Source organism: Echinops telfairi, unplaced genomic scaffold (assembly GCF_000313985.2).
Source record: "Echinops telfairi isolate 266 unplaced genomic scaffold, ASM31398v2 ScPeMD7_7400;HRSCAF=8409, whole genome shotgun sequence".
Lineage (NCBI taxonomy): Eukaryota > Metazoa > Chordata > Mammalia > Afrosoricida > Tenrecidae > Echinops > Echinops telfairi.
This window is the reverse complement of record NW_022111300.1, coordinates 2,983,582-3,006,961: the sequence shown is the minus strand read 5'-3', so window position 1 is coordinate 3,006,961 and position 23,380 is coordinate 2,983,582. Positions and strand designations below refer to the sequence as shown.

The 23,380-nt window shown below is 42.2% G+C and overlaps 1 protein-coding gene across 2 annotated transcripts in view; it reads right to left on the bottom strand.

Annotated features, from left to right (window-relative positions):
• The window catches only part of MYOM1 (myomesin 1), a 178,278-nt gene extending 155,140 nt beyond the window's left edge, over positions 1 to 23,138 (bottom strand). For both annotated transcript variants that reach the window (XM_045296152.1, XM_030887323.2), the window contains exons 1-2: positions 22,999 to 23,138; positions 11,568 to 11,899 (exon numbers count right to left, since the gene is read on the bottom strand). In XM_045296152.1, the coding sequence (XP_045152087.1) occupies positions 11,568 to 11,872 (305 nt within the window). In that variant the 5' untranslated portion in view covers positions 11,873 to 11,899; positions 22,999 to 23,138. The remainder of the gene's footprint in view (positions 1 to 11,567; positions 11,900 to 22,998) is intronic.
• Positions 23,139 to 23,380: the final 242 nt, after the last annotated feature.

The following is a 23,380-nucleotide window of genomic DNA, read 5'->3' as shown; positions in this document are numbered from 1 at the left end:
GATGTTAGGTGCAGTAAAGTCAGTTCTGACTCAGACATGGTCAGCAGGCACTCAGCAACTGGAAACATGGGAGTATGAGATAATGGGAACTTTACCATGAACTTCTTTATTACATTGGGTGCATTGAGGGTGGTATGACCATAGATGCCACGAACTTTTTGAAGCCTCTTCATATGGAGCAGATACCGTATATACTCATGTGTGAGCTGAGTTTTTCAGCACATTTTTATGCCATTTTTGTGGTAAAATTAGGTGCCTCGGCTGATATTCGGGTGGGCTTATACTTGAGTATATACGGTATGTAAGAGCTTTTATTTTGTAAATTTTATTACAAAGTGGATAATGGTGGCTGTTGAATCATTCTTACCCAACCATTCTTATAACTTGCAGTTAACAGAATGCAGTTAACCCATTCTGCCACCACAGTCCCTAACATGTCCGGAGGGCACTAACACCTTCACACATTTACTTACCTTTCTGTGGCAATTTATCCAACAAAAGCTTTACTAAACATCCCTGCATGCCGAATACTGTGCTTGGTATGAGGGGAGGGCCACGTATGAAGAGGAAATGTCTCTTTTTTTTTTACTTTAGTTTACTGAGATCTGTACCACCTCATGGGAGAATAAATGCTTTTGGGCCTGACACATAATATTCTGTCAATGAAGGATGGAGGATGGAGGGAAGGCAGGTCAAAAAGAAAAAAGACTAGCATAAACAAACTTGAATTCTCAGGCTTAAGAGAGAATTTCTGGCTGAGGTTATCAGAGAATCCTTCCAGAAAGAGCTGCAGATAGAAGGATGGTGGTCATCCAGTTTGATTGAGTGATATGTGTAAAAAAGTAAAATTGAAAGCTCTATTTATATTGCATAGGGCTAGGTTCATCTTTACACTGTATGAGACTTCAATGGCAGGTTGTTACTCTGATAATATTTCTTTAAAATCGCTTCTTCGTGTATGTTTACCATCTAGTACTGTTCCATACAAAGAGTCTTCGTGGCACAATGGTTAAGAGTTTGGGTGCTAATGGAAAGCTTGGCGGTTCAAACCCAGCCATCTGCTCCAAGAGCAAAAGACCTGGTAGGCTGCTTCCATAGAGATGACAGCCAAGAAGACACTAGGATGCTTCCACTTTGTCACAGTGAGCCAAAATTGACTTGACAGCTTCTGACAACAGCAATTCCTCCAGACACACAAGGCACCTGGCTGTTTGCTAGAGAAGATGAGGCAATGATTTTAATGAGCTGTGGATGAGCTTAGTCTTGGCTGAGTTTGTCATGCAGGCCGAGTCCGCTTCTCCACAGGGATTCTGAAACCAGAAATCCCATCTTTCTCATCTTCACAACCCCTTTGGGCATCGGGAACAAGAAGTTGAGTTTGCATCATCTTCCAGCGGCAGTTTTCTGTCAGTCATTTCCCTGTGAGCAGCAACAAGCTGCTATTTTGGGTTGGGCTTTAGTGGAAACGTTATGTGGAGGCAACTTTGGATTTAGAGCAGCTTCTTTCTCTGCTCTGTTTTTGATAAAGGCATCAAAGTGGCCTCAACACTGGCTGCTGACCTTTCAAGTCTCTTACTTCTCAATATGGACATCTCTAGACACGTCGGGAGAACATGAAAGTTAGTGGACAAGGAGAGGTGAAAAGAGCCTTCTTTTTGCTATGACTGTGCAGATAAAACTTCTTGCTTTAAAAAATCATTTTATTGGGGGCACGTACAACTCTTAGTCCATACATATGTCTATGGTGTCAAGCACATTTGTACATATGTTGCCATCATCATTTCGAAAGCATTTGAGGCTTTTTCTTTAATCATGTTTTTTGAGGTATAATTTCTAAAACTTTGAATATGTGACTTGATTACTTATTTAACATAAAAGGGCCCAAACAAAATACAAATCCTTAAGACAGCTTCCATTTGCCCTGTGCCTTAGCTAGCTTCAGCCACATCTACAACATTGAGCATTTCTTTTTGATGAGAGTGTCCTTAACATTTGCATAAAGAGATTACTTCTTCTTTTGTGCCCCTTGATAGGAGACAAGATGTCACATTCATTGCTCTGTGAATCCCACTAACCCACAAACCAAATGCATGGCCATTGAGTCACTTCTGACTCATAGAATTTTCTTTCTACTCACGCCCTTGGTATCAGCTCCTCATTTTTGTTGCACACAAGTACGAGTTTAATTTTATCAACACTACCCTCAAATTCCCTGACAAAACCACACTCACTGCCACTGAGTCACGTTGATTCACAGCAAACCTACAGGATGGAGTAGAGCTGCCCTCTTTGGCCTTCCAAAGCTATAAATCTTTGTGGGAGCGTGAAGTCTAATCTTTGCTGTTGGGTTCGAACTGCAGACCTTGTGCTTAGCAGACTACACACATCCCACTAACCACCAAGGCTCCTTAACTTACAAACAGGCAGTGTCAGAATACAGTAAAACCTCTGAAAGCCAAAACGTGTGTAAGGCAGAAACCTGTCAGACAAGGAAAGCTAAGCTCTTTACTGATAAAGCCAGTGATAGAAATGTGATAAACCAGCACTTTGTCAAGTTCAGAAACCTTGACAGACTGAGAAAAACAAAGCAGTCCTCATCCGCTCACAGAAAGGTCGCGAGGAAGGGATGAGTCAACCGACGAAACACACAATATTCCTCTGGTTCCTTGAGGCTTCCTCACCACCACCACCACCCTCATCAACAGAAATGGGAGTAGTGATACCAGGAGGGTAGGGGGAAGGTGGGGAGAGCAGGGGGCAAGAAACCATGGGGGAAGGGAGACAGTGGTCGGTGTAAGGTATGAAAATAATAATAATTTTTAATTTATCAAGGGGTCATGAGGGTGGAAGAGAGGGAGGGAGGAGAAAACAGAGGCTCTGATACCAAGGGCTCAAGTAGAAAGAAAATATTTTGAAGATGATGGCAACATATGTACAAATGTGCTTGATACAACTGATGTATGGATTGTTATAAGAGCAGTAAGAGCCCCCAATAAAATGATTTATAAAAAAGAAAAGTAAGATTTTTCTATCCATTTAGTATCCTTCCAAATCGAATGTATTGCCACAGTCTAAAAGAAAACACCATAGAAGGCTAAGCTACTGCTCACTGGGCATAGAGCACAGTCATGTGCTCTCCTGAGAAGAAAGGGTTGACAGAGAAAGCACAGAGAACTTTCACCCGGCTATGGTTCTCACCGCTAATCATCCTTCAATGTGTATCCATCTCGGACTACTTCAGAAATCAATTTGACTAGGCCAGAATGAAAGCATTCACTCCATATTTCCTAGAAACGTTGGGCAGGGCATTTGACATTAGTACCAGGAGTTACCTATGGAATCCTAGGCTGTCTCTCATTGACCAAGGTTGATTAAAGTTACCCTTATTGACTTATTTGCTAAGTGTTGTTAATTTATTTACCAAGCAGCCTATCCCTTGTCCCACTTTGGGGATCATCTCAGACTCGTAGCTAACTAGACATTGCATGAAAGACCTTGCTCAGTTGGGGTGCACCTGTTTCCTCTTGTGTCATCTATAAAGATTGCTGTGGTAAAGGCCAATCCTGTTGCAATGGCTCCCTTGGGCTTCCAGAATCAGAGATCTCTGTGGGACGCTCAGTTACACTCAGTGCCCAGCCAGCAGGCAGATGCAGACTGTGCGGAAGCCAAGGGCCGGGGACAGCTAACATTTCACCTTGGAGCCCGTCCTCCTCCTTCGACCAACTCCCTCCATTCTTGCTGCTTCCCCCAGCATGAGTCACTGCCCATGGAAGAGTGTGGTCATCCAGGGGGTATCGCACACCGTCTAAGCTTGAATTTCACCAGCAAAAGACTCTGTCAGGTGTCATTTTCAATGTATGATAAAGCAGAGGAGAAGTGGGTCACGAATCATGTCTTTTGGGGTCTCAGTGGACAAACCTGGGAAAATTGACATTGAATTATAGGAGCTCACGGTCCCTTCCTGCTTGAACACTCCATGTTCTGAGACTCTATAAATCACTGGTTCTGTGACACTGCCACTGTCAAGAATGACAATCCCAGCTCTCTCCACGAACTAGCCAGAGGGAAGGCAGGAGGGCAAAACTTGGAAAAGATGACTCCCATTGGACTCAGTGATTATCTCTGGGGTTCACATGGTGCTCAGTTGCCTTTAAGGAAATAATTATGACTTTTCTACTTTCATTAAGCTTTCCCTGTCATTTTGTTGATACTTAAAAAGACAAGACAAATCCCAAAATGTTATATTGATTTTTGTTATCCAGAAAGTGTGTTTTTTTCCCTTATAGAAAATGGTTATAATTTTATTCAGAGGCCATAGACTGCTCCTGGAGGGAAAACCTCGTAAAAATACAGAATCTTGACATATCAGCAGATTGCACGCAAACTTTACTTGCCATAATCTAGTAATTAAATTGTTTAAATAATTCACATTTAGCCACTTGAATCTATAGATGGCCCTAAATACTCATTTAAGCTTAGCTATCACAAAGTGACATTTATAAAAATGAAATACCATAAAGCATTACCAAAGGAACATCATGTATCTTAAAACTAGGTGGAATCTTTTAGAAAGAAGAGTTAGTAACTGGTTTACCATCATCAGCTATCTAACCAAAGCAAATTCACTGTCACTGAGTCAATGCTGACTCAAAACAACCCTGTAGGACATGGGAGAACTGCCCCTTTGCGTTTCTGAGACTGTAACTCTTCACAGGAGTAGAAAGCCCCAGCCTTCTCCCACAGAGCAGCGGGTTGTTTCAAACTGCTGACCTTGCAGTTAGCAAACAGTCCAAGACCTAACTGCCTCACCACCAGGGCTCCTCAACTATCTAAAGGAAGTCTCAAAAGATCCATCAAATACAGAAAAGACACATGGGTCTTTCTGCAGCCTCAGAACTCCCTGAAGAGTTGGAAAGGTTGATGGGTGAGTTAGTTAAAGTTTATTGTGCCAACCTGGCTGATAAACACATGTGGGGTTAATTGAAGGGTGGAGGGATAAATGGCTCAGTGAGTCTCGCTTTCGAGTTCTCAGGTCTCTTGTTTTGTGATGGTCTGACCAGGATGCAATTGCCTTAGGCAGTTCCCTGCTTCAGCTGGCAAGGCTCACTTCCTAAAAGACATCCCCAAGGAGAAGCCACATGGACTAACCCTGATGCAGTCCTGGGTGCTGGAGCAGCTGTGTGGAGACCCCTGCCAGTGCTGAGATGCTTACACATTCACTGATTGGCTTTCCTCTTGCAGTCAGCATCATTGTGTGTGTTTTGTGAGACGGAGGAGGACTTTGTGGATTGGTGTCAGACATATGGGTTAATGTTGGATTTGTGGGCTTGGGCAGCACTGGTTTGGGGTATTTTCTTGATGTGCACTTACCCTTTATATCAAACTCTCTCTTATATATATGGGTTTCTGTGGATTTGCTTCTCTAATGTACCCAGACTAGCACAATGGGCTTAAGAATTCGGCAATCATCAACATACCTAAGCAACTGCCCTCTGCTCATGAAGTCCTCCTCTCTCTCTCTCTCTCTCTCTCTCTCTCTCTCTCTCTCTCGCTGTCTCTCTTTCTCTGTTCCTGTCTGGACTACAGTACTGGCCTCCTAACTGGGCATCCAGTTTCTGGGATTCCTTCTATAACAGCTTCTTCTGTTCAACTTCAAAACAGAACTTCCTATCTTTCTCCTGCTGAAAACCCAACCATAGGTACCTGCTTTAACCAAGAATAAAAAGTCTTTGCAATGGCCCACAAACCCTTACCTGTGCAGTTCTGCTCCACCCATTACCATTCCGAAATCTTCTCGACCTGCTTTTCCCAGCCTCTCATATTGGCTTCCTTGCCATTCCTTGCTGTACCTCCTGACACTGGCTGTTCCTGATGCCTGGTGTACTAGTCTACCAATAATCTCATGGCTACCTCCCTCATATATTTGAGGCTATGCGGCCTCATATTTTTGCTCAGATATTACCTCACTCTATGAGGCCCAACTGCCCCCTAGCAGGCACCTTGTTCCACAGACCTGATCCCATTCACCCTCTTCTATTCCTTGTCTTGCTTTTATAACATTTGAGGTGCCCCGGTGATGCGCACTAGGCTGCCAACAAAAGATGGTGGCTTAAGGCCCATAGCCTCTTCCCAGGTAAACGGCTGTGGTATTCTGCTTCTATGAAGATTCCGAACCTTGGACCCTCTCGGAGACAGTCCTATCCTGTCCTTCAGGGGTACCCAGAGTCGGAATGAGATGAGTGTGTTTTGTGTTTTGCTAACACATCCCGGGACGGTGCCAACAGGGGATGCTTCTAGACGACCCAAGGAGCCGTCAAAGAAGGCCCTGCAGTTCTTCCTCCCCGGCCCTAGGGGCACCGTTCTATTCTGACGCACACAGTGCTGCCATGAGTGCTGAGCTGACTCAGCGGCAACCACTTTTCAGCATAACACAGCGATCCCTATGAGGGATGGACCTGGGCAAATTGCCTTCTTTTTCTGGTCTCACAAATTGTCTGCCTTTGAGCGGGTGCAACCTTACGATAGCAATATTTGAATTTTTCTTCTCTGATAGGTTTCTGCCTTACACATGTTCTGGCTCTCATGGGTTTTTCTGTAGACAATTCAGTGTCATTTGTGGTTACATCTATTGTCTATGGTCTGTCTCCCGTGCTCTGTGAGGGCAGGAAGTTTTGTCCATTTTGATCACCGATGTCTTCCAAGCACATAGAAAAACGCACTGCACATAGGAGGTGCTCAGTAAATTCCGATCAAATGAGTGGATGAGAAAGCCTAAACCTTATGGTGAGGCCCCATCTTCCAGCCACTATACTATAAAACTACATGCTTGTCTCTTTTAAACCTCACAAAGAGAAGGACAATTATTTTCCTCATTTTACAGATGGAGGTTAAATTGGTTACCTGAGCTTGCATGCTAAAAACAAGTAAGCAGAGGCCTGTTTGACTCCCTGAGCTACTCACTGTCAATTGGGTTGTTTCCCAAAGGAAACAGCTGAGTGAGAACTCAATGCCACCGAGTCGATGCCAATGCACAGCAACCCTGCAGGACAGCGGAGAAGTGCCCTGTGAGTTTCTGAGACTGCGACCGCCGCGTACAGTTGAAGAAAGCCCTGTCTTTCTCCCGAGGAGCAGCTGGTAAGTTCAACTGCTGACCTTTCGGATCCCAGCCAAACACATAACCGCTATGCCACCAGGGCAGCAAAATATCCGAAAGGCAGCAGATTTCTTTGGTAACTCCTTTTGAAACCATTTAGGGGTAGAAGACAGCAAGGTCCCCCATCACACCCCACTGTAATCAAGACTACCAATTAAAGATGGGAGTTCTTGTGTTTAGGGTTTCTACTTTTAGTATCGAAATCTCCTGTCTGAATTGGAATTGATTTTGACATTAGCATGCTCTTTGTAAATGCTAGTAGTTTCAAAAGAGGTTGCTATCTGTACAGCAATTCAAGGGGAGTTTATCAATATGACCTGAGGGTACGTGAAGGAATAAGTTAAAGTCATTTAGATTGTCCTTGGCAAGTCCCTGGAAGGGCAAACTGGTGTCTCCTGGAGATCTATAAATCTCTGTCTGATTCGGGGCCAGTGGTAGAATTCTCACCTTCCACTCAGGAGACATGGGTTCAATGCCCAGCCAATGCCTTGTACACACAACCACTTATCTTTCGGTGGAGTCTACACGCCACTACGATGCTGAACAGGTGTCAGCAGAGCTTCCAGACTAGGAAGAAAGGCCTGGTGATCTACGTCTTAAAAACCAGCCAATAGAACCTATCAATCACAATGGTCTAATCCACAACTAATCATGGGACAGTATAGATAGAGCTGGTAGTGTTTTGTTCTGTTTGCATGAGGTCACCATGAGCCTGGACCACTTCAACAGACTAACAACAATGGATTATAAATGACACGTGAAGAGTCAGCACCATTCCAAGTTTGCCATATATTAATATCCCTTGTATTTTTTTTTCTTAGAATTTGTGTCCTTCCACCTATTTCCATTTCTAAATATTGGTCATTGTTACTCCGTGGCATTATCAGGAGAAGAGTAAACATAAGGGTAAATGACCCCAAACTAGATATCGCTGCTGTGAGGAAAGTCCGGTGGCTGTGCAGCAGCAGGACATGGCTGAGTGACTTGGGTTGCTCTGGGAAGAGCAGGGCACGTGAGTGGAGGTGAGTTCAAACGGCAGTTCTACCACCTCTTCCGATAGTTAAGAGTCCATTTGATCTCTGGTTTTCTTATTTGTAAAGTACACATGATGCTTTCTTCTTTTCAGTGCTTGAGGAAGAGGTAGTGGTAGAGATACACGGTTGCATTGTATCTTATGGACTGACATTTCAACTTGTGCAGAATCAGATAATAAAATGTCTGTCATTATCATGGAAGGTTGAAAGGCAACTCTAAATTTTCCCAACATTTAAGAACTGTATAATAATATTTTTTTGAGATTTATTTATTCCCACTAATCAAGTAAAGATCCCTTTTTGTTACTTTCATTTTAATTTCTGGCCCAGCTTAATCAAATGAATGGAAGTTACCTCATTTTTCTAACACCACTGCCTTTGTCAACATCTGTAAAAATGCCTTATCGCACTCTCAGGCCTTAGAACATTGACAGGTTAAAAGGGAAGCTGTAGTCGCAATCAAGATTGCCTGGTGTTTACATGTGAGTGGTCCTAGCCCTTGTTGTGTCCCAGAGTCCTCTGAGAATCTAGTTTCTGTTTTGAGAAAAATCCTCATGTATGCAAAATGTGGGGGCAAATTTCAGATCTCCCACGTCTATGTTGGAACTCACTCATTACGAACAGCTGGTTTAGGAATGTTGTAATCAATAAATATAATAAGTATAAAACAGTAATCTTGCCATTCTGAGACATTTTGTTTTCTCCAAGCTAATTTATTTACTTTAACTTTTTTCTCTTGTTGGGGCCAGAGAATTTATTTTATAACCCATGGTTCAGGATACTATTAGTGACTAATCTGTACTGCACCCCATTGACCTGACCTAGACATTGTTGCTAAGACACATTAAGGTCAGCCAAGCCCTGAGCATGAAAGTTTCCATAGTTTCCACTTCAGCACCGGGCATCTAACTGCAAAGCAGAGGCCAACCCCCTAACAACGGCTCCCAACACAGCTCACAGCCCAAAGAGAAAAGTTGTCACACATTCCATGTTGAAAGCTAAAATACCGCCACACAGTAAAAGGGAAACAGTAAAAAGGGACATATCATTGCTGATTAGTAGGAATTAATACAAGTTTGAAAAATTCATTGTGCTAATAAGCAGAGAGAACATAGTACAGTTTTTTGGATGAAAGGATTATGAGATTTTGAAGGGTTCCTAAAGTTACCTGCACCTGTTAGTGTGAAGGCTAAAAAAAGGGAAGGATTAAAATACCCAAGATTAGATGGGCTTTCTTTGTTTGTCCCTTGCATTATACAAAGGAAAGATGATTTCTGTTTTTTATAGACTATGCACAGATAACATAGGAAAATGGATATTTAAGGCTGAATCCCTCTCTCAAAGACAGCTGCTCTCCTGAAGGCAGTTTTTATCTACAGGATTTTTTTAGAGGGAGATGAAGCTGTTACTAATTCCCCCTAACTTTTCCTTGGGAGGCAGCTCATTTGAAGCCAGTCTTAAAAGAAGTGCATTTGCCACCGTGTCAATGTTTCCATACTCGCAGTCAAGGCAAGCACCTCCTGGGTAGCCCGTGGCAGAGTGCGACTCATGAAAGTGAGATTGCGAAATGATCCTGTTCCATTTTAAATGGAATTTCAGCAGACTGCCATGTTACATTCCAGGTAAACCCCAGCAGGCGCTGGATCTGGGACTGAGTGTGGCAGAAGCCCTCAGGAGTCCCCGCCAGTGCCAGCAGATGGAGACCTGCTCAGACCTCACCCAGGCTGTGGGCTCTGCCTTCAGGACCCTGCCTCGCTTCCGTCGTACAAGCCGCAAGATCATTGCCCCAAGACCTGTTGATTCTCAGAAGGAGGCACCCTTTTCTGCTTCGATTCTCAGAAGCGGGCACCAGATCTTTTGTGGACTACAATTTTAGGAGACATTAAATTATATCGTGTTTTTAACAGAAAGGGGCTACTAGACCAGATGCTTTGGAGCAGAGAGTTAGAGACAGCCAGTGGCTCTTTGCCACATCTTCCCGACATTTTCCCTTTTTGAAGTTCAGCAATGAACTCTATTGAAAGTAGATAGATTTTCACTAAAATCAGATGTATCTTGGTAATTTTTTAATAGTCTCCCAGCCCCATGAAACAGTAGCATTTGATTCTGAATGTTGGGAAAATGATGGGCTGAGAAAATAAAAGGAGCCCTGGGGACGGAGTAGGTTGCACATTAGGCTGTTAACTGCTAGGTCAGCAGTTCGAAGCCACCAGCTGCTCTGTGGGAGACAGATGAGGCTTTCTATTCCCAGTCTCTGAAACCCACAGGAGCAATTCCACCCTCTCCTGTAGGGTGGCTTTGAGTCAGCATTGACTGGATAGCAGTGAGTTTGGGAGAGTAAATAGCTGGCCCACACCCATTAGGCTGAAACAACAGGCACAGGTAAGTCCCCTGCAATGTTAATAGTGGAACAACATTCCGCCCAAGGACACAGCTGCTAAAAGTATCACAATGACCTCCTTTGAGTGACTAGAGCCTCACTGAGAAACACTCTCAAACACAAAACACCATCAGTAGAAGCATGATTGAAACTATATCAGTAAAAATGAAACCTTGTACACGCCTTCCATCTCAGGTGCATTGCTTCCGATAAAGATCTTGGGATACATTTTATCTTAACTGAATTGTTTCCAAAGAAGTAGGATCCTGGGTCCCCTTTGCGGACCAGACCTACATCTAAACTTCCGCTCAGAATCTTAACATTGTTTTCCTATGGTGAAATGCCACCCCTCTTCTGCCCTCCCCCCCCCCCCCCCCCCCCCAGACACACTGGTCTCTCCCTCCGTGCATTAAGTCAACAGATGCCCTTTTGTTGGGTTTTCCCCGGATATTCTTTGGCTGACTGAGGTAGAGCAACGTTTTATGAAATGCTGCAGTTAAACCATCTTGCTGGAGGCTCTAAATGGTATAGTTAATACACATGGCTGCTAATCAAAAGGTGGAAAGTTCACGTGCACCCAGGCGTGGCTCAGAAGAAATCCTGGGAGTCTACTTCCAAAATATCAGCCATGGAAAACCCATGGGGCGCTGTTCTCCCGTGGCACACATGATGCCGCCGTGAATTAGAATCCGTTTAATGGCACCGGGTTTAAAGCATCCATGTGTCTGACTCCATTATTTCAATCTCTCTTTTATCTCTCATGCTCTCTATGACTTTAATATAATATTTATATATCTCACCCTTACAAATTGTGCCTATCAAACCCGCGATTAGTGGTGGTGGGCTGGCACCTTCATACACACACACACACACACACACACACACACACACACACACACACTATGGGGGTGCACCGGTTAAGTGCTTAGCTGAAAGAACTGGGAGGGCTTTTCAGAGAATGTGTCTTTTCCCCAAGCTTGGCAGGCTGCTTTTGACATACCCATAATCGTAGGCCGAGGCCACCTTCCGACTGACTTCAGACCCAAGGGAGTGTTCTGTGGCTCCCAAACTGTACGCCCGAGAACCCTGATGCTGGTAGGCGGAGGCGGAGGAAGCCTGGCTGAAGGCCTCGGATTCCTGGCGGTGGGCGGCCGAGGAGCGGCTGCTATAGGCGGTGGAGCCCTGGGTGTAGATGGCAGAGCGCTTCTTCTCCTGCTGGTACTGGCTCATGGTGGTGTGGAGGTCCTTGTTGCGATAACTTCGATCATAGTGCTCGTGGAACTTCTGGTAGAACGGCAAAGCCATCGTGTGCCCCTTGAGTGAACAGGCAACCTAGAAGAAAAAATCGTTGGAGTAAACTCTTAAGGAACAAATCGCATAAAACAGCTCATCTACACACAGACGATATTGTGTGCACTCCATTTGTTGCAACGGGCACCTTGCAAGTTTTAAAAAACAAAGATAGCACTTTGATGACTAAGGTGTGCTTGGCTCACGCCATGGGCTCTTCAGTTTCCCCATCTACATGTGAGGGTGGACAATGCAAAAAAAAAAAGACCAAAGAAGAATCGATGCTTTTGAATGGCGGTGTTGAAGAGGACTCCATGGGAAGTGATCTGCGAGAAAAACAAGCAAATCCATCTCAGAAGAAGTACCGTGGAAGGCTCCTTTGAAACAAGGTGGTGAGACCTGACCTTGCTTCCTCAGGAAGGTCTTTCATTATCCAGAAAGACCAGTTGCTAGAAAAAGGACCTCATGCTCAGGGGAGTAGAGGGTCAGCCGGAACGAAGGAAGCCCTCAAAGCGATGGATTGGCGCAATAGCCACACAATGGGCTCACATTTATCAAAGAGCATAGAGATGGTACAGGCCTGAGCAACATTTCATCTTGTTACACTTGAAGTGGCTCTGAAGTAGAGCGGACTGGGCAGTAAAGAACAATAACAATGACTGCCCAACAGTCAAGGGACTCCCCATTTCATAGGCTGGGTGTGTCCTTTCTTGCCACTGTACTGCCTGTTTTCTTCTTATCTCTAGGAAGTTGTTACAAAATTTCCCTACCCTACCAATTGTACTTGTTCCTCAGACCTCACACATATATATACCTAAGACACATTTCTCACTTTCTAGCATTTCATTCCCAAAAGGGCTGCACCTGGGAAAGTATGTAATGGTGGGAAGTGTGGTTTTCATTGAACAAATAATTACTGTGCACCAACTATGAGCCTGGCACGATTCCAGCACAGGAAATACAGAAATGAGCAAAACAAACTAGAATCTTCACTCTAATAACCTTATATTCTATTTCAGAAGACAATGTATAAGTAAATATGGTATCCTACCAAAGTTCAGTACCACCAAGTCAATCCTGCCTCCTAACAGCCTGTAATGGGTAATTTTGTGTCAACTTGAAGATACATAAAAGTGTAGGGGATTATCCAACCTGTCAATCAGGTCATGACCTGAGGGTGCTTCCTTGGGGGCGTGGCCTTCTCATAAGGAAGGCTTGAGGTACCTCCCCCTCTTCTCTGCCACTGACTGAGAGCTGCTGGAGCCCTGCCGTGTTTGCACTGACCTTGAATCCACACAACTTTACACCCACCGACCTGTGGTATTCCTGCATCCGGCATCATTACATGTGACTGCATGCGCCTCAAGAGGGACTTACGAACTAGCATTGGACTTGTGGACTTGAATTGGACTAGGCTGGGATGTGGTCTTTGTATATAATTATTTCTTGATATAAAGCGCTTTCTTACATATAAACGAGTGTCACTAGATTTGTTTCTCTAGTCAACCCAACCTAACACACAGCTCTACATAGAACAAGGTAGAACTACTGATTAAGGTTTCCCAAACTGTAAAGCTTTACAGAAACAGACAGCCTCATCTTTCTCATGAGGATACATATGGCATACGTTATGCTAAATAATATAGAGAAAAATCAAGTAGGAAAGAGGGTGAGGTGTAATGTGTAATAGCGCCATCAGGGTTGGCTTCACAGAGAAGTGACAACTGAGCATGAGCATCTGGGGGAAGTGTTGCAGCTAGGAGACCAGTGCGAAGGCACTGAGCTATGAGCATGCCTGCCAGAGTCTGCCTCCCAGTGGCACGAGGGCAGGCAAGTAGAAGAGATAATAAATAACAGAGAGCTAAGGGGTGTAAAGGATCCTTGGTGACCTAGTGGTTATGAGTTGGGCGGCTAACTGCATGGTCAGCAGTTTGAAACCATCAGCTGCTTGAAGAGAGAAAAATGAGACTGTCTATTCCCCTAAGGCGTTACAGTCTTGGAACCTCACAGCCGTAGTTGGACCTCACCTTATAGGGCTATTATGAGTCAAAATGGACTCAATGGCAGTACGTTTGAGTTTTGCCTTTGAAAGGGTGGAAGGGAATAAGAGTGTAGGAGGGCTGCGAGTTCAGAGGGTTTAGGGTTCAATTGAACTTTAACTTTTATTCTGAATGGATGAAGAGCCATGGGAAGGTTCTGAGCTGGAAATTGCTCTGATGTCCGAAGAACTGACAGGTAAGAGATCAGAATGGTAGTGCTCAGGACACAAGATACAGGTCCAGGATAGAGATTTTTATTTGAAAAGTAAAAGCATATAAAGGATGTTCAAAGCCAAGAAAATGGCTGAGAAGGACTGTCGATGGAAAGGGGCTAGGACTGAACATTAAAGTATAATAATGCTATCGTGTAACCTGCTCCCTCAAGTCTCACAAACACTTTTTAAAAAAGTAGAACATAAAAGCAGGCAAAATATTTACAATGCTCTATTAAAAATATGAAGGAGCCCTGATGGGCGCTTGTCGGGTAAACATAGGATTACTAACTTCAAGGTCTGTGGTTCAAACCCACCAGCTGCTCTTCGAGAGATAGATGAGTCTATCCTGCCCATGAAGAGTTATCGTTTCAAAAGCCCTATGGATGGTGCTAGGAGTCAGAGTTGACTCGCTGGCAGTGGGTTTACTAAGGAGAAGAAGGAAGGCTTCTAGTCCTACCTAAAGCCGTAAGAGAGCCCACTCTCCGTGTCTGAGTTTGTATTGTGAACTTGGGTTCTTTGCAGTTCTATGGAAAGTCAAAAATATCATCTCCAGCAGAGGGAGAGGAAACTTCCGATTGCGTTTGCTTTCTTGAATAATCTCCCCACTGTCAGGAGGCCACAATGGTAGCCTCGGGTGAACTGTAGACACCTCTAATTATTTAAACTTTTCTGCATGTTCCTCCCTCCTGCCCCTGGTAACCATCAAAATCTGTTTCTTTTCCCATGAAAACCTTCATCTCGATTTTTTTCTTTTGTAACAGTGGTTTCATATAATATTTGTATTTTCGAGGACAAATAATGTACTTCACATCCATGTCATGAGGTGCTTCAGTTTCATTATTGTTCTTTAATGATGTGATTGATAGTATTCCATTGTGTATATGCACCACCGTTTATTCATCCATTCTTCCACTAGGGAGCACTTAGCATGTTTCAATCTTCTTGCTATTGTGGATAGTGCTACAATGAACATGGTGTGCATGTATCTGTTCATGTTCTACTCCTTACTTCTGTAGGCTATATACCAGTGGCAGAGGCACGTGGCTGTGTTTCTATTCCTCATTGCTTAAGGAAGGAGTCTTGGTGCGGTAGTGGTGACAGATTGGGCTGCGATCTGCGGTCAGCAGTTCCAAACCACCAGATGCTCTGTAGTAGAAAGACGAGGCTCTCTACTCTCGGGAAAACAATTACAGTCTTGGAAGCTCACAGGGACAGTTCCACCCTGTCCTATGTGGTCACTATGAGTCGGCATTGCCTCCATGTCAGTGAGGGGGTTTGTTTTTAATTGTTGGAGGAGTGCCATCATGCTTACCACAGTGGTAACAATGTTTTACAATCCTACCGGCAGTGTGGGGGTTCCAATCTCTCTGCGTCTTCTCTAGCATTTTTTTTCTTTTCTTTTTTTACTTTTCTATTAATGTCAGGGTGAGTTGGTATCTAACTGCTGTTTTGATTTACATCTCTCACATGGCTAGTGATCTTGAGTATTTTTTTCATGTCTGTTGGTCACCTGGGTGTGTTCTTTGATGACTGAGATAGTTAAAGTTTATTGTGCCAACCTGGCCGATAAACACATGTGGGGTTAATTGAAGGGTGGAGGGATAAATGGCTCAGTGAGCCTCGTCTTTCTAGTTCTCAGGTCTCTTGTTTGTGATGGTCAGACCAGGGTGCAGCTGTCTTAGCCAGTTCCCTACTCTAGCTGGCAAGGCTCACTTCCTGCTAGACATCCCCAAAGAGACGCCGCATGGACCTGCCCTGATGCAGCCCTGGGTGCTGGAGCAGCCGTGTGGAGACTCCTGCCAGCACTGAGATGCTTACGCATTCACTGATTCGGCTTTCCTCCTGCAGTCGGTGTCATAGTGTGTGTTTTGTGAGATGGAGGAGGACTTTGTGGATTGGTGTCGGACATATGGGTTAACTGGTTAATGTTGGACTTGTGGGCTTGGGCAGCACTGGGTTGGGATGTTATCTTTTTTCTTTTTAATTATTTTATTGGGGCTCGTTACAATTCTCATCACAATCCATACATACATCCATTATGTCAAGCACATATATACATTCGCTGCCCTCATCATTCTCAAAACATTTGCCCTCCACCTCAGCCCTTCATATCAGTTGCTCACTTTCCCCTGCCCTCCCCTCCATGTTTTCTTGATGTACACTTAGCCTTTATATAAAACTCTCTCTTATACATGAGTTTCTGTGGATTTGTTTCTCTAAAAGTACCCAGACTAATCCAGTGAGCTCTCTGTCATGACCTGCATATTTGTGTTGGATTATGTGATATTTCTTGTTGAGATTGCCAAATGGTTTTTCTCAGTTTGTGGGTTCCCTTTACACTCTTCTGATGAAGTTCTTTCGATACACACCTGTGTCATTTTTAGGAAGTCCCAGGCATTGATTTTGTCTTCTGCTGTGTGTGTTTTTCAATATATTTGATAGTGTGTTTGCACCACGTATTAGTGCCCTTAAATTCTTCCCTAGTTTCGTATTGATGATCTTTTAGTTCTAGGGCTTCAATTTAGGTTTTTAACTCATATTTAGTTTATTTTTTTATTTGGAGTGAGGTATAGGATTTTTCAGTATCATTTGTTGAAGAGGCAATCCTTTCCTCATTTAATGTTACAGTCTTTTGTCAAAAATAAGTTGTCTATGATATGTAAATTGTGTGCCAATAAAAATGTTGCAGGGAAAAAAGTTGTCTATAGTTTAGGAGTTTATTTATGGGTTCACCATTCTGGTCCATCGATCTACATAGCTATCATTGTACCAGTACCAGGCTGTTTGGACTATGTGGCTGTGCAGTAGATATTGCCTTCAGGAAGTGAGAGGCCTCCTACTGTGTTCTTTTTCTTCAGTAGTGCTTTGCCTATCCTGGGTCTTTTTCTTTTCCATATAAAGTTGGTGCTTACTTTTTCCATTCTTTAAAGAATGATTCTGGGATCTGGATCAGAATTAAATTCTATTTATAGAATGATTTAAGCAGTATTGATAGTTTCACAATGCTAAGCCTTCCTATCCAGGAATCTGGAACATTCCTCTATTTATGTAGGTCCCTTTAGATTCCTGTAGTTTTCTTTTGGACAAATCTTTTGTAACTCTGGTTAAATTTATTCTTAAGTATTTCATCTCTTTCTTGGTTATTGTAAGTAGTATTGTTTTCTTGGTTTTCTTTTTAGAGATCTCTGTGTTAGTATACAGGAATCCAATTGATTTCTGTATGTTGATCTTGTACCCTGCCACAATGCCAAATCTTTCTATTATTTGCAACAATTTTCTTTAAAAGAAATAATTTTATTGGGGACTCATACAACTCTTATCACAATCCATACATCCATACATGTGTCAAGCACATTTGTACATTTGTTGGCATCATCATTCTCAAAACATTTTCTTTCCATTTGAGCCCTTGGTATCAGCTCATTTTCTCCCTCCCTCCCCTAACCTCCCTCAAGTACCCTTGATAATTTAAAAATTATTATTTTTTCATGTCTTACACTGTCTGATGTCTCCCTTCACCAACTTTTCTGTTGTCCGTCCCCCAGGGAGGGGGTTATATGTAGATCCTTGTGATTAGTTCTCCTTTCCTCCCCCACCTTCCCTTCACACTCCTGGTATCACTACTCTCATTATTAGTCCTGAGAGGTTTATCTGTGCTGGATTCCCTGTGTGCAACAATTTTCTTGTCAAGATTTTAAGGTTTTCTACATATAGAATCATATCATCTGCAAAAATAAAAAGTTTTATCTCTTCTTTGCCAGTTTGGATGTCTTCGATTTCTTTTTGTTGTTTAATCACTTTAGTTGACTTCTAGCACAATATTGATTAAGGCTGGTAATAAAGGGCATTATTGTCTGGTTCCACCTTGCGAAAGAAGGGATTGCTTTCAATTTCTCCCCATTAATCAAGATATATGCCTTTTATTATGTTAAGGAATTTTCCTTCTACTCCTATTTTGTTGAATGTTTCATTAGGAATGGATGCTTGAATTTTGTTAAATGCCTTTTCTGCATCAACTGATATGATCATGTACTTATTTTTCTTTGTTTTATTTATATAATGATCATAGTGATTGCTTTTCTAATGTTGAACCATTCTTGCATATCTGGTAGACTCTCGCTTGATTGTGATGAACTTTTATTTATTTATTTAGTTGTATTTTATTAGCTTGGATTTTTGTCTAGAATTTTTGCATCTCCTTTCAGAAGGGATATTGGTCTGTCATTTTCTACTCTGAAAATATCTTTCTGCAGGAGAAAGATAACGATTCCTACTCTTATGAAGATGTGTAGTCTCAGACACCTACACGGTCAGTTCTACTCTGTCTTACATGATTGCTAAGAGTCAAAATCTCCTTGTGGGCACTGAGTTTACTTTGGGTTTTTTGGAAATGTCTTTTCCGGACCTTTTCCGGATTATGCTTGCTTCATAAAATGAGTTTTGCAGTGTGCTATCCCTTTCTATATTCTTGAATAATTTGAGTTAAGTTGGTGTTATTTCTTCTTTGAATGATTACTAGAATTCTTGGGTGAAGCTGTCTGTTCCTGGACTTTGTTGTTGTTGGGAATTTTGAAATCATTATATCTATCCATTGTCGTGGGTCTGTTGATGTTTTCTACATCTCTCTGTTTTAATTTAGGGAAGCAGTGTCTTTCTAGGAATTGGTTCATTCCTTCTGGATTTTCAGATGTATTGTAGTACAGTCCTTCATAGTATTGTGGGTTTTTTTTTTCTTTTTCAAATCATTTTATTGGGGCTCATACAACTCTTATCACAATCCATACACCCATCCATTGTGTAAAGCACATTTGTATATTTGTTACCATCTTCATTCTCAAAACATTTCTTTCTCCTTGAGCCCTTAGTTTCAGCTTATTCCCCCTCCTTCCCTGCTCCCCCTCCCTCATGAACTCTTGATGATTTATAAATTATTGTTATTTTGTCATATCTTACACTGTCTGATGTCTCCCTTCACCCACTTTTCAGTTGTCCATCTCCCAGGGAGGGGGTTATATGTAGATCCTTGTGATCGGTTCCCCCTGTCTTCACCCCCTTCCCCTTCCCCGCCTGGTATCACCACTGTCATTGTTGGTCCTGAGGAGCTTATCTCTCCTGGTTTTCCTGTGTTTCCAGTTCTTATCTGTACCAGCGTACATTCTCTGGTCTAGCCAGATTTGTAAGACAGAATTGGGATCATGATAATGGTGGGGAGGAAGCATTAAAGAACTAGAGGAAACTTGTATGTTTCATCGGTGCTATACTGCACCCTGACTGGCTCGTCTCCTCCCCTGACACCCTTCTTTAAGGGGATGTCCAATTGCCTACAGATGGGCTTTGGATCTCCATTCTGCACTCCCCCTCATTCACAATAATATGATTTTTTGTTCTTTGATGCCTGATACCTGATCCCATCGACACCTCGTGATCACACAGGCTGGTTTGCTTCTTCCATGTGGACTTTGTTGCTTCTCAGCTAGATGGTGGCTTGTTTATCTTCAAGCTTTTAAGACCCCAGATGCTATATCTTTTGATAGCTGGGCACCATCAGCTTCACAACATTTGCTTATGCACCTGCTTTGTCTTCAGCAATCGTGTTGGGAAGGTGGAATGCCAGTTTAATAGAACAAAATGTTCTTGCATTGAGGGAGTACTTCAGTACAGGCCCAAATGTCCATCTGCTACCTTAATCTAAATCTATAAATATAGGTACATAGATATGGTTCCCCATTGTCATACATAAATACATTTACGTATGTACATGTCTGTATTTACACCTCTATAAATGCCCTTTGCCTCCTAGTTATTTCCTCTATTTCCTTTTAATTTCCTCTTGTCCCACTATCATCCTCAGCTTTCATTTGGGTTTTGGTAATTCCTCTCGGTTACACTGATCTTGATCAAGCCCCACCAGGCCTCCTACACTCTCCTCGCCATAGTATTGTGTTATCTGTTTTCATACCAGTGGGTTCTGTTGTGGGGTTGCCCCTTTCTTTCCTTATTCGTGATAGTTGCATCTCATTCTTTCCCTTTGGCAAGCTTGCCACTGATCTGTCAGTTTTGTTCATTCTTTCAGAACCATCTTCTTATCTCATTTGTTTTTTTCTATTTGCTGATTTATTTATTTCTGCTCTAGTCTTTATTAATTCTTTTCAGCTGTTGGTTGAAGGCTTATTTTGATTCTCTTGTTCTAATTGTTGTGGACATTAAGGTGTTGATTGTCTCCTATTGTTTGATGTGTGTGTTTATTATTATAAACTGCCCCTCTGATGACTGCTTTTGCTGTGTCCTAAAGGTTTTGGCATGTTATATTTTTGTTCTTGTTTGTTTCAATGAATTTTAAAATTCCATTCTTTTCATTTCTTCAATTATCCAGTAGTTTATAAACAGGGTGTGTGTTCAGTTTCCATATATTTTCTCTTTTTTAATCTTCCTTTTTTTTTTAACTTTATAGCATTGTACCTGAGAAAACTCTTTGTAGTTTTTCGGTGTATTAAGGGTTCCTTTGTGTCCTAACATATGGTCTATCCTGGAGATTATTACATGTGTGCTGGAAAAGAATGTATATCTTGGTATTGTTGGGTGGAGTGCTACATGTCTAGAGGTCAAGTGGTTAATTGTGTGGCTTAGTTCCTTTGTATCTTTATTACACTTCTTTCCTGATGTTTTGTTCTTCCCGAAGAGAGGCGTATTGAAGTCTCATATTATTTTGTAGTATTATCTATTTCTCTCTTTAGCTATATAAGCATTTGACTAATGTATTTCGAGAGTCTTTCAGATTTATTATGGTTAAGTCTTCTTGCTTAATTGTCCCTGTAATTAATGCCTTTCTGTGTCTTTCATTATAAATTTTCCCTGGAAATCTATTTTATCACAGATTATATTGTCACTCCTGCTCCTTTTGATTGTCATAAGTTAGATATATTTTCCCACATCCTTCAACTTTTAGGCTATTTTTGTCTTTGTGTCTAAGGTGTGTTTCTTGTAAGCAGTAAATGGATGGGTCCTATTTTCTTATCCATCTTTCTACTTGACTGCTGCATTTAATCCAATTACATTCAGTATCATTATTGGTGGATATGAATTTATTGCTGTTATTTTGCTGCTTTTTTCCTTTGTGTTACGACTGGTTTCTTTGTTCCTTATAATTTTCTGTGCTGGATTCATTTGGCCAGACCTTAATTAATAATAAAATTTTTTTTAAAAACTCCATGTGACAAGTAAATCCTTCTAAACTCGCTGTATTTTTTGTCAATCTAAAAGTACTTTTCATTTAAGCTATTTAAAATGTCACTGTGTATCCCCTAGAGAAGAAACCCCAGCAAACTTCACTCCAGAAATATTTAGTCTCATGGAAGATATCAGTCTACATGGCATTTGTTGAGGGGAAAAAATAGCTACTAGCAAGCAACTTTTATTTAACCACTAAATAGATGGCTTTTTTCTATTATTAGACATAGCAAATAATTATAATACTCTATATTATGTATGATGAATAATTCATGTATGATGAGAAATTCTTGATATTCATTTTTGACAAAACAAAGAAGTTAGAATTTACATTATAGGATTAGGATAGCGTTATAAGGATTCTGCATCTGCAATGATACATTATAATGTATCATTATATGTGATAATGATACATTATAACATGGTCAATGATATTTGAATAATTTCCAAAAAATGATTAATTCATTTCTGATGCATGATGTAAAGAGTCCACGTAGCACAATTATTGAAGTGCTCAGTTCCAAACCTAAAGGTCAGTGGTTTACACTCACCAGCTCCTCTGAGGGCAAAAGATGTGGACGTTTGCATCCATAGAAATTACAACTTGGAAACTGAGGCAACTTTGTCCTCTGTAATTGCTGTGAACCGCAATGAACTTGACAGCAATGGGTATGTATGATATTATATGCTAAATTCACAACCCAGAAAATGAAATGCTGCTATGTTTGCTAAATGAACTCTTTCTAACAGCAAGCCCCAATACTGCTTGCTATTCTCTTTTTAATATCTGCTTTTCCCAAATACATTTGTTTTTTTAATAACACTTAATATTCCAAGCACATAAGCAGTTTATACCAAGTAAACAACGTTGGACTTTATGTTCTCAGAGCTGATTGTCATGGCTCTGACCCCTGGAACAAAGATGCTACCACCTTCTCTTCATAAATTCAGCAAGGATTATCCCCTTGCTGAAAACGGCTGAAGAATGTTGGAAGGAACGAAGGTTTCTTGTTGTCTTCTGCTTGTTTAAGACCTATATTTTTTTCATGAAAATAATTTGGGAATGTAGGATGAAATACTAATTCCATGGTTGTCACACAGACATGATACTTCTGTATAGGCATTAGATGACATAGGCTCATTAAAAATTCTTCACAGAAGGTGATTAACTGTCAGTCAATCTGTGTTCCCTCTGACATGTGACTTAACCATTTCTAGGTTAGGAATCCTGTGCTTTCCTCTGACTTTGCCCAGTTGCCTTGTCAGAGTTAAGTCACAACCTTCCAAATGAGTGGCTGGAGTGATTTGCCTCCTTTCGGTCTAATTTATCACAGGCCACACAGATTCCCTGCCATGCCAGATTTCAGCCGAACCATAGAATGACCAACTTGGAAGGAGGACTTAGCTCACCCTGGCAGTGCCAGGAGCAGTGGCTTCATTTGACAAGAACACAGCGATCAGAGCGTAAGCGAGGCCAGCACAACTGGGTCCCGGCTGCTCTTGCTGCTCCTTCCTGCAGCTTCACTTTCCTACGTCCCTGCTGTCCTGACAGCTCGTGGAGCAACCTGCTGAGCTCAAAAGACAGAAAGAAGCACACACTCCCAGGGCCAGTAAGCAAATACCATATCAAGTCCATTCCTCCGCTCAGTGCCACTCTTACCGGTTTCCCCAGTAGTCCTGGTGATGCGAATGTTCCGATGGGGCTGTGAGGCTGCTGGAGGAGGGAAGAATCCCCCAGGTTGAATCCAAGAGCAAGTTAAAAGGCAGCTAAGACAGGACCCCAGGGGCCAGTTCAAAAATACTGCATGTGGTCAGGCAGGAGAATGTCAGGCCCCACAGCCAGCCTTTTATGGCCAAGAAGGCAGATAATTATAGCAGCAGATGGGGGAGGAGGGTGTGAAGTGGAGGCACTGACAGGGCACCCCTTCAGCCACGGCACTAAACCAATGCCATTCAACGGGTCTTCCCTAATTAAAGCAAATCCAAGTCTTTTATTTAGCTCTAAGAGCGCTTTGCAATACACTTTATCATTGGATATTTAA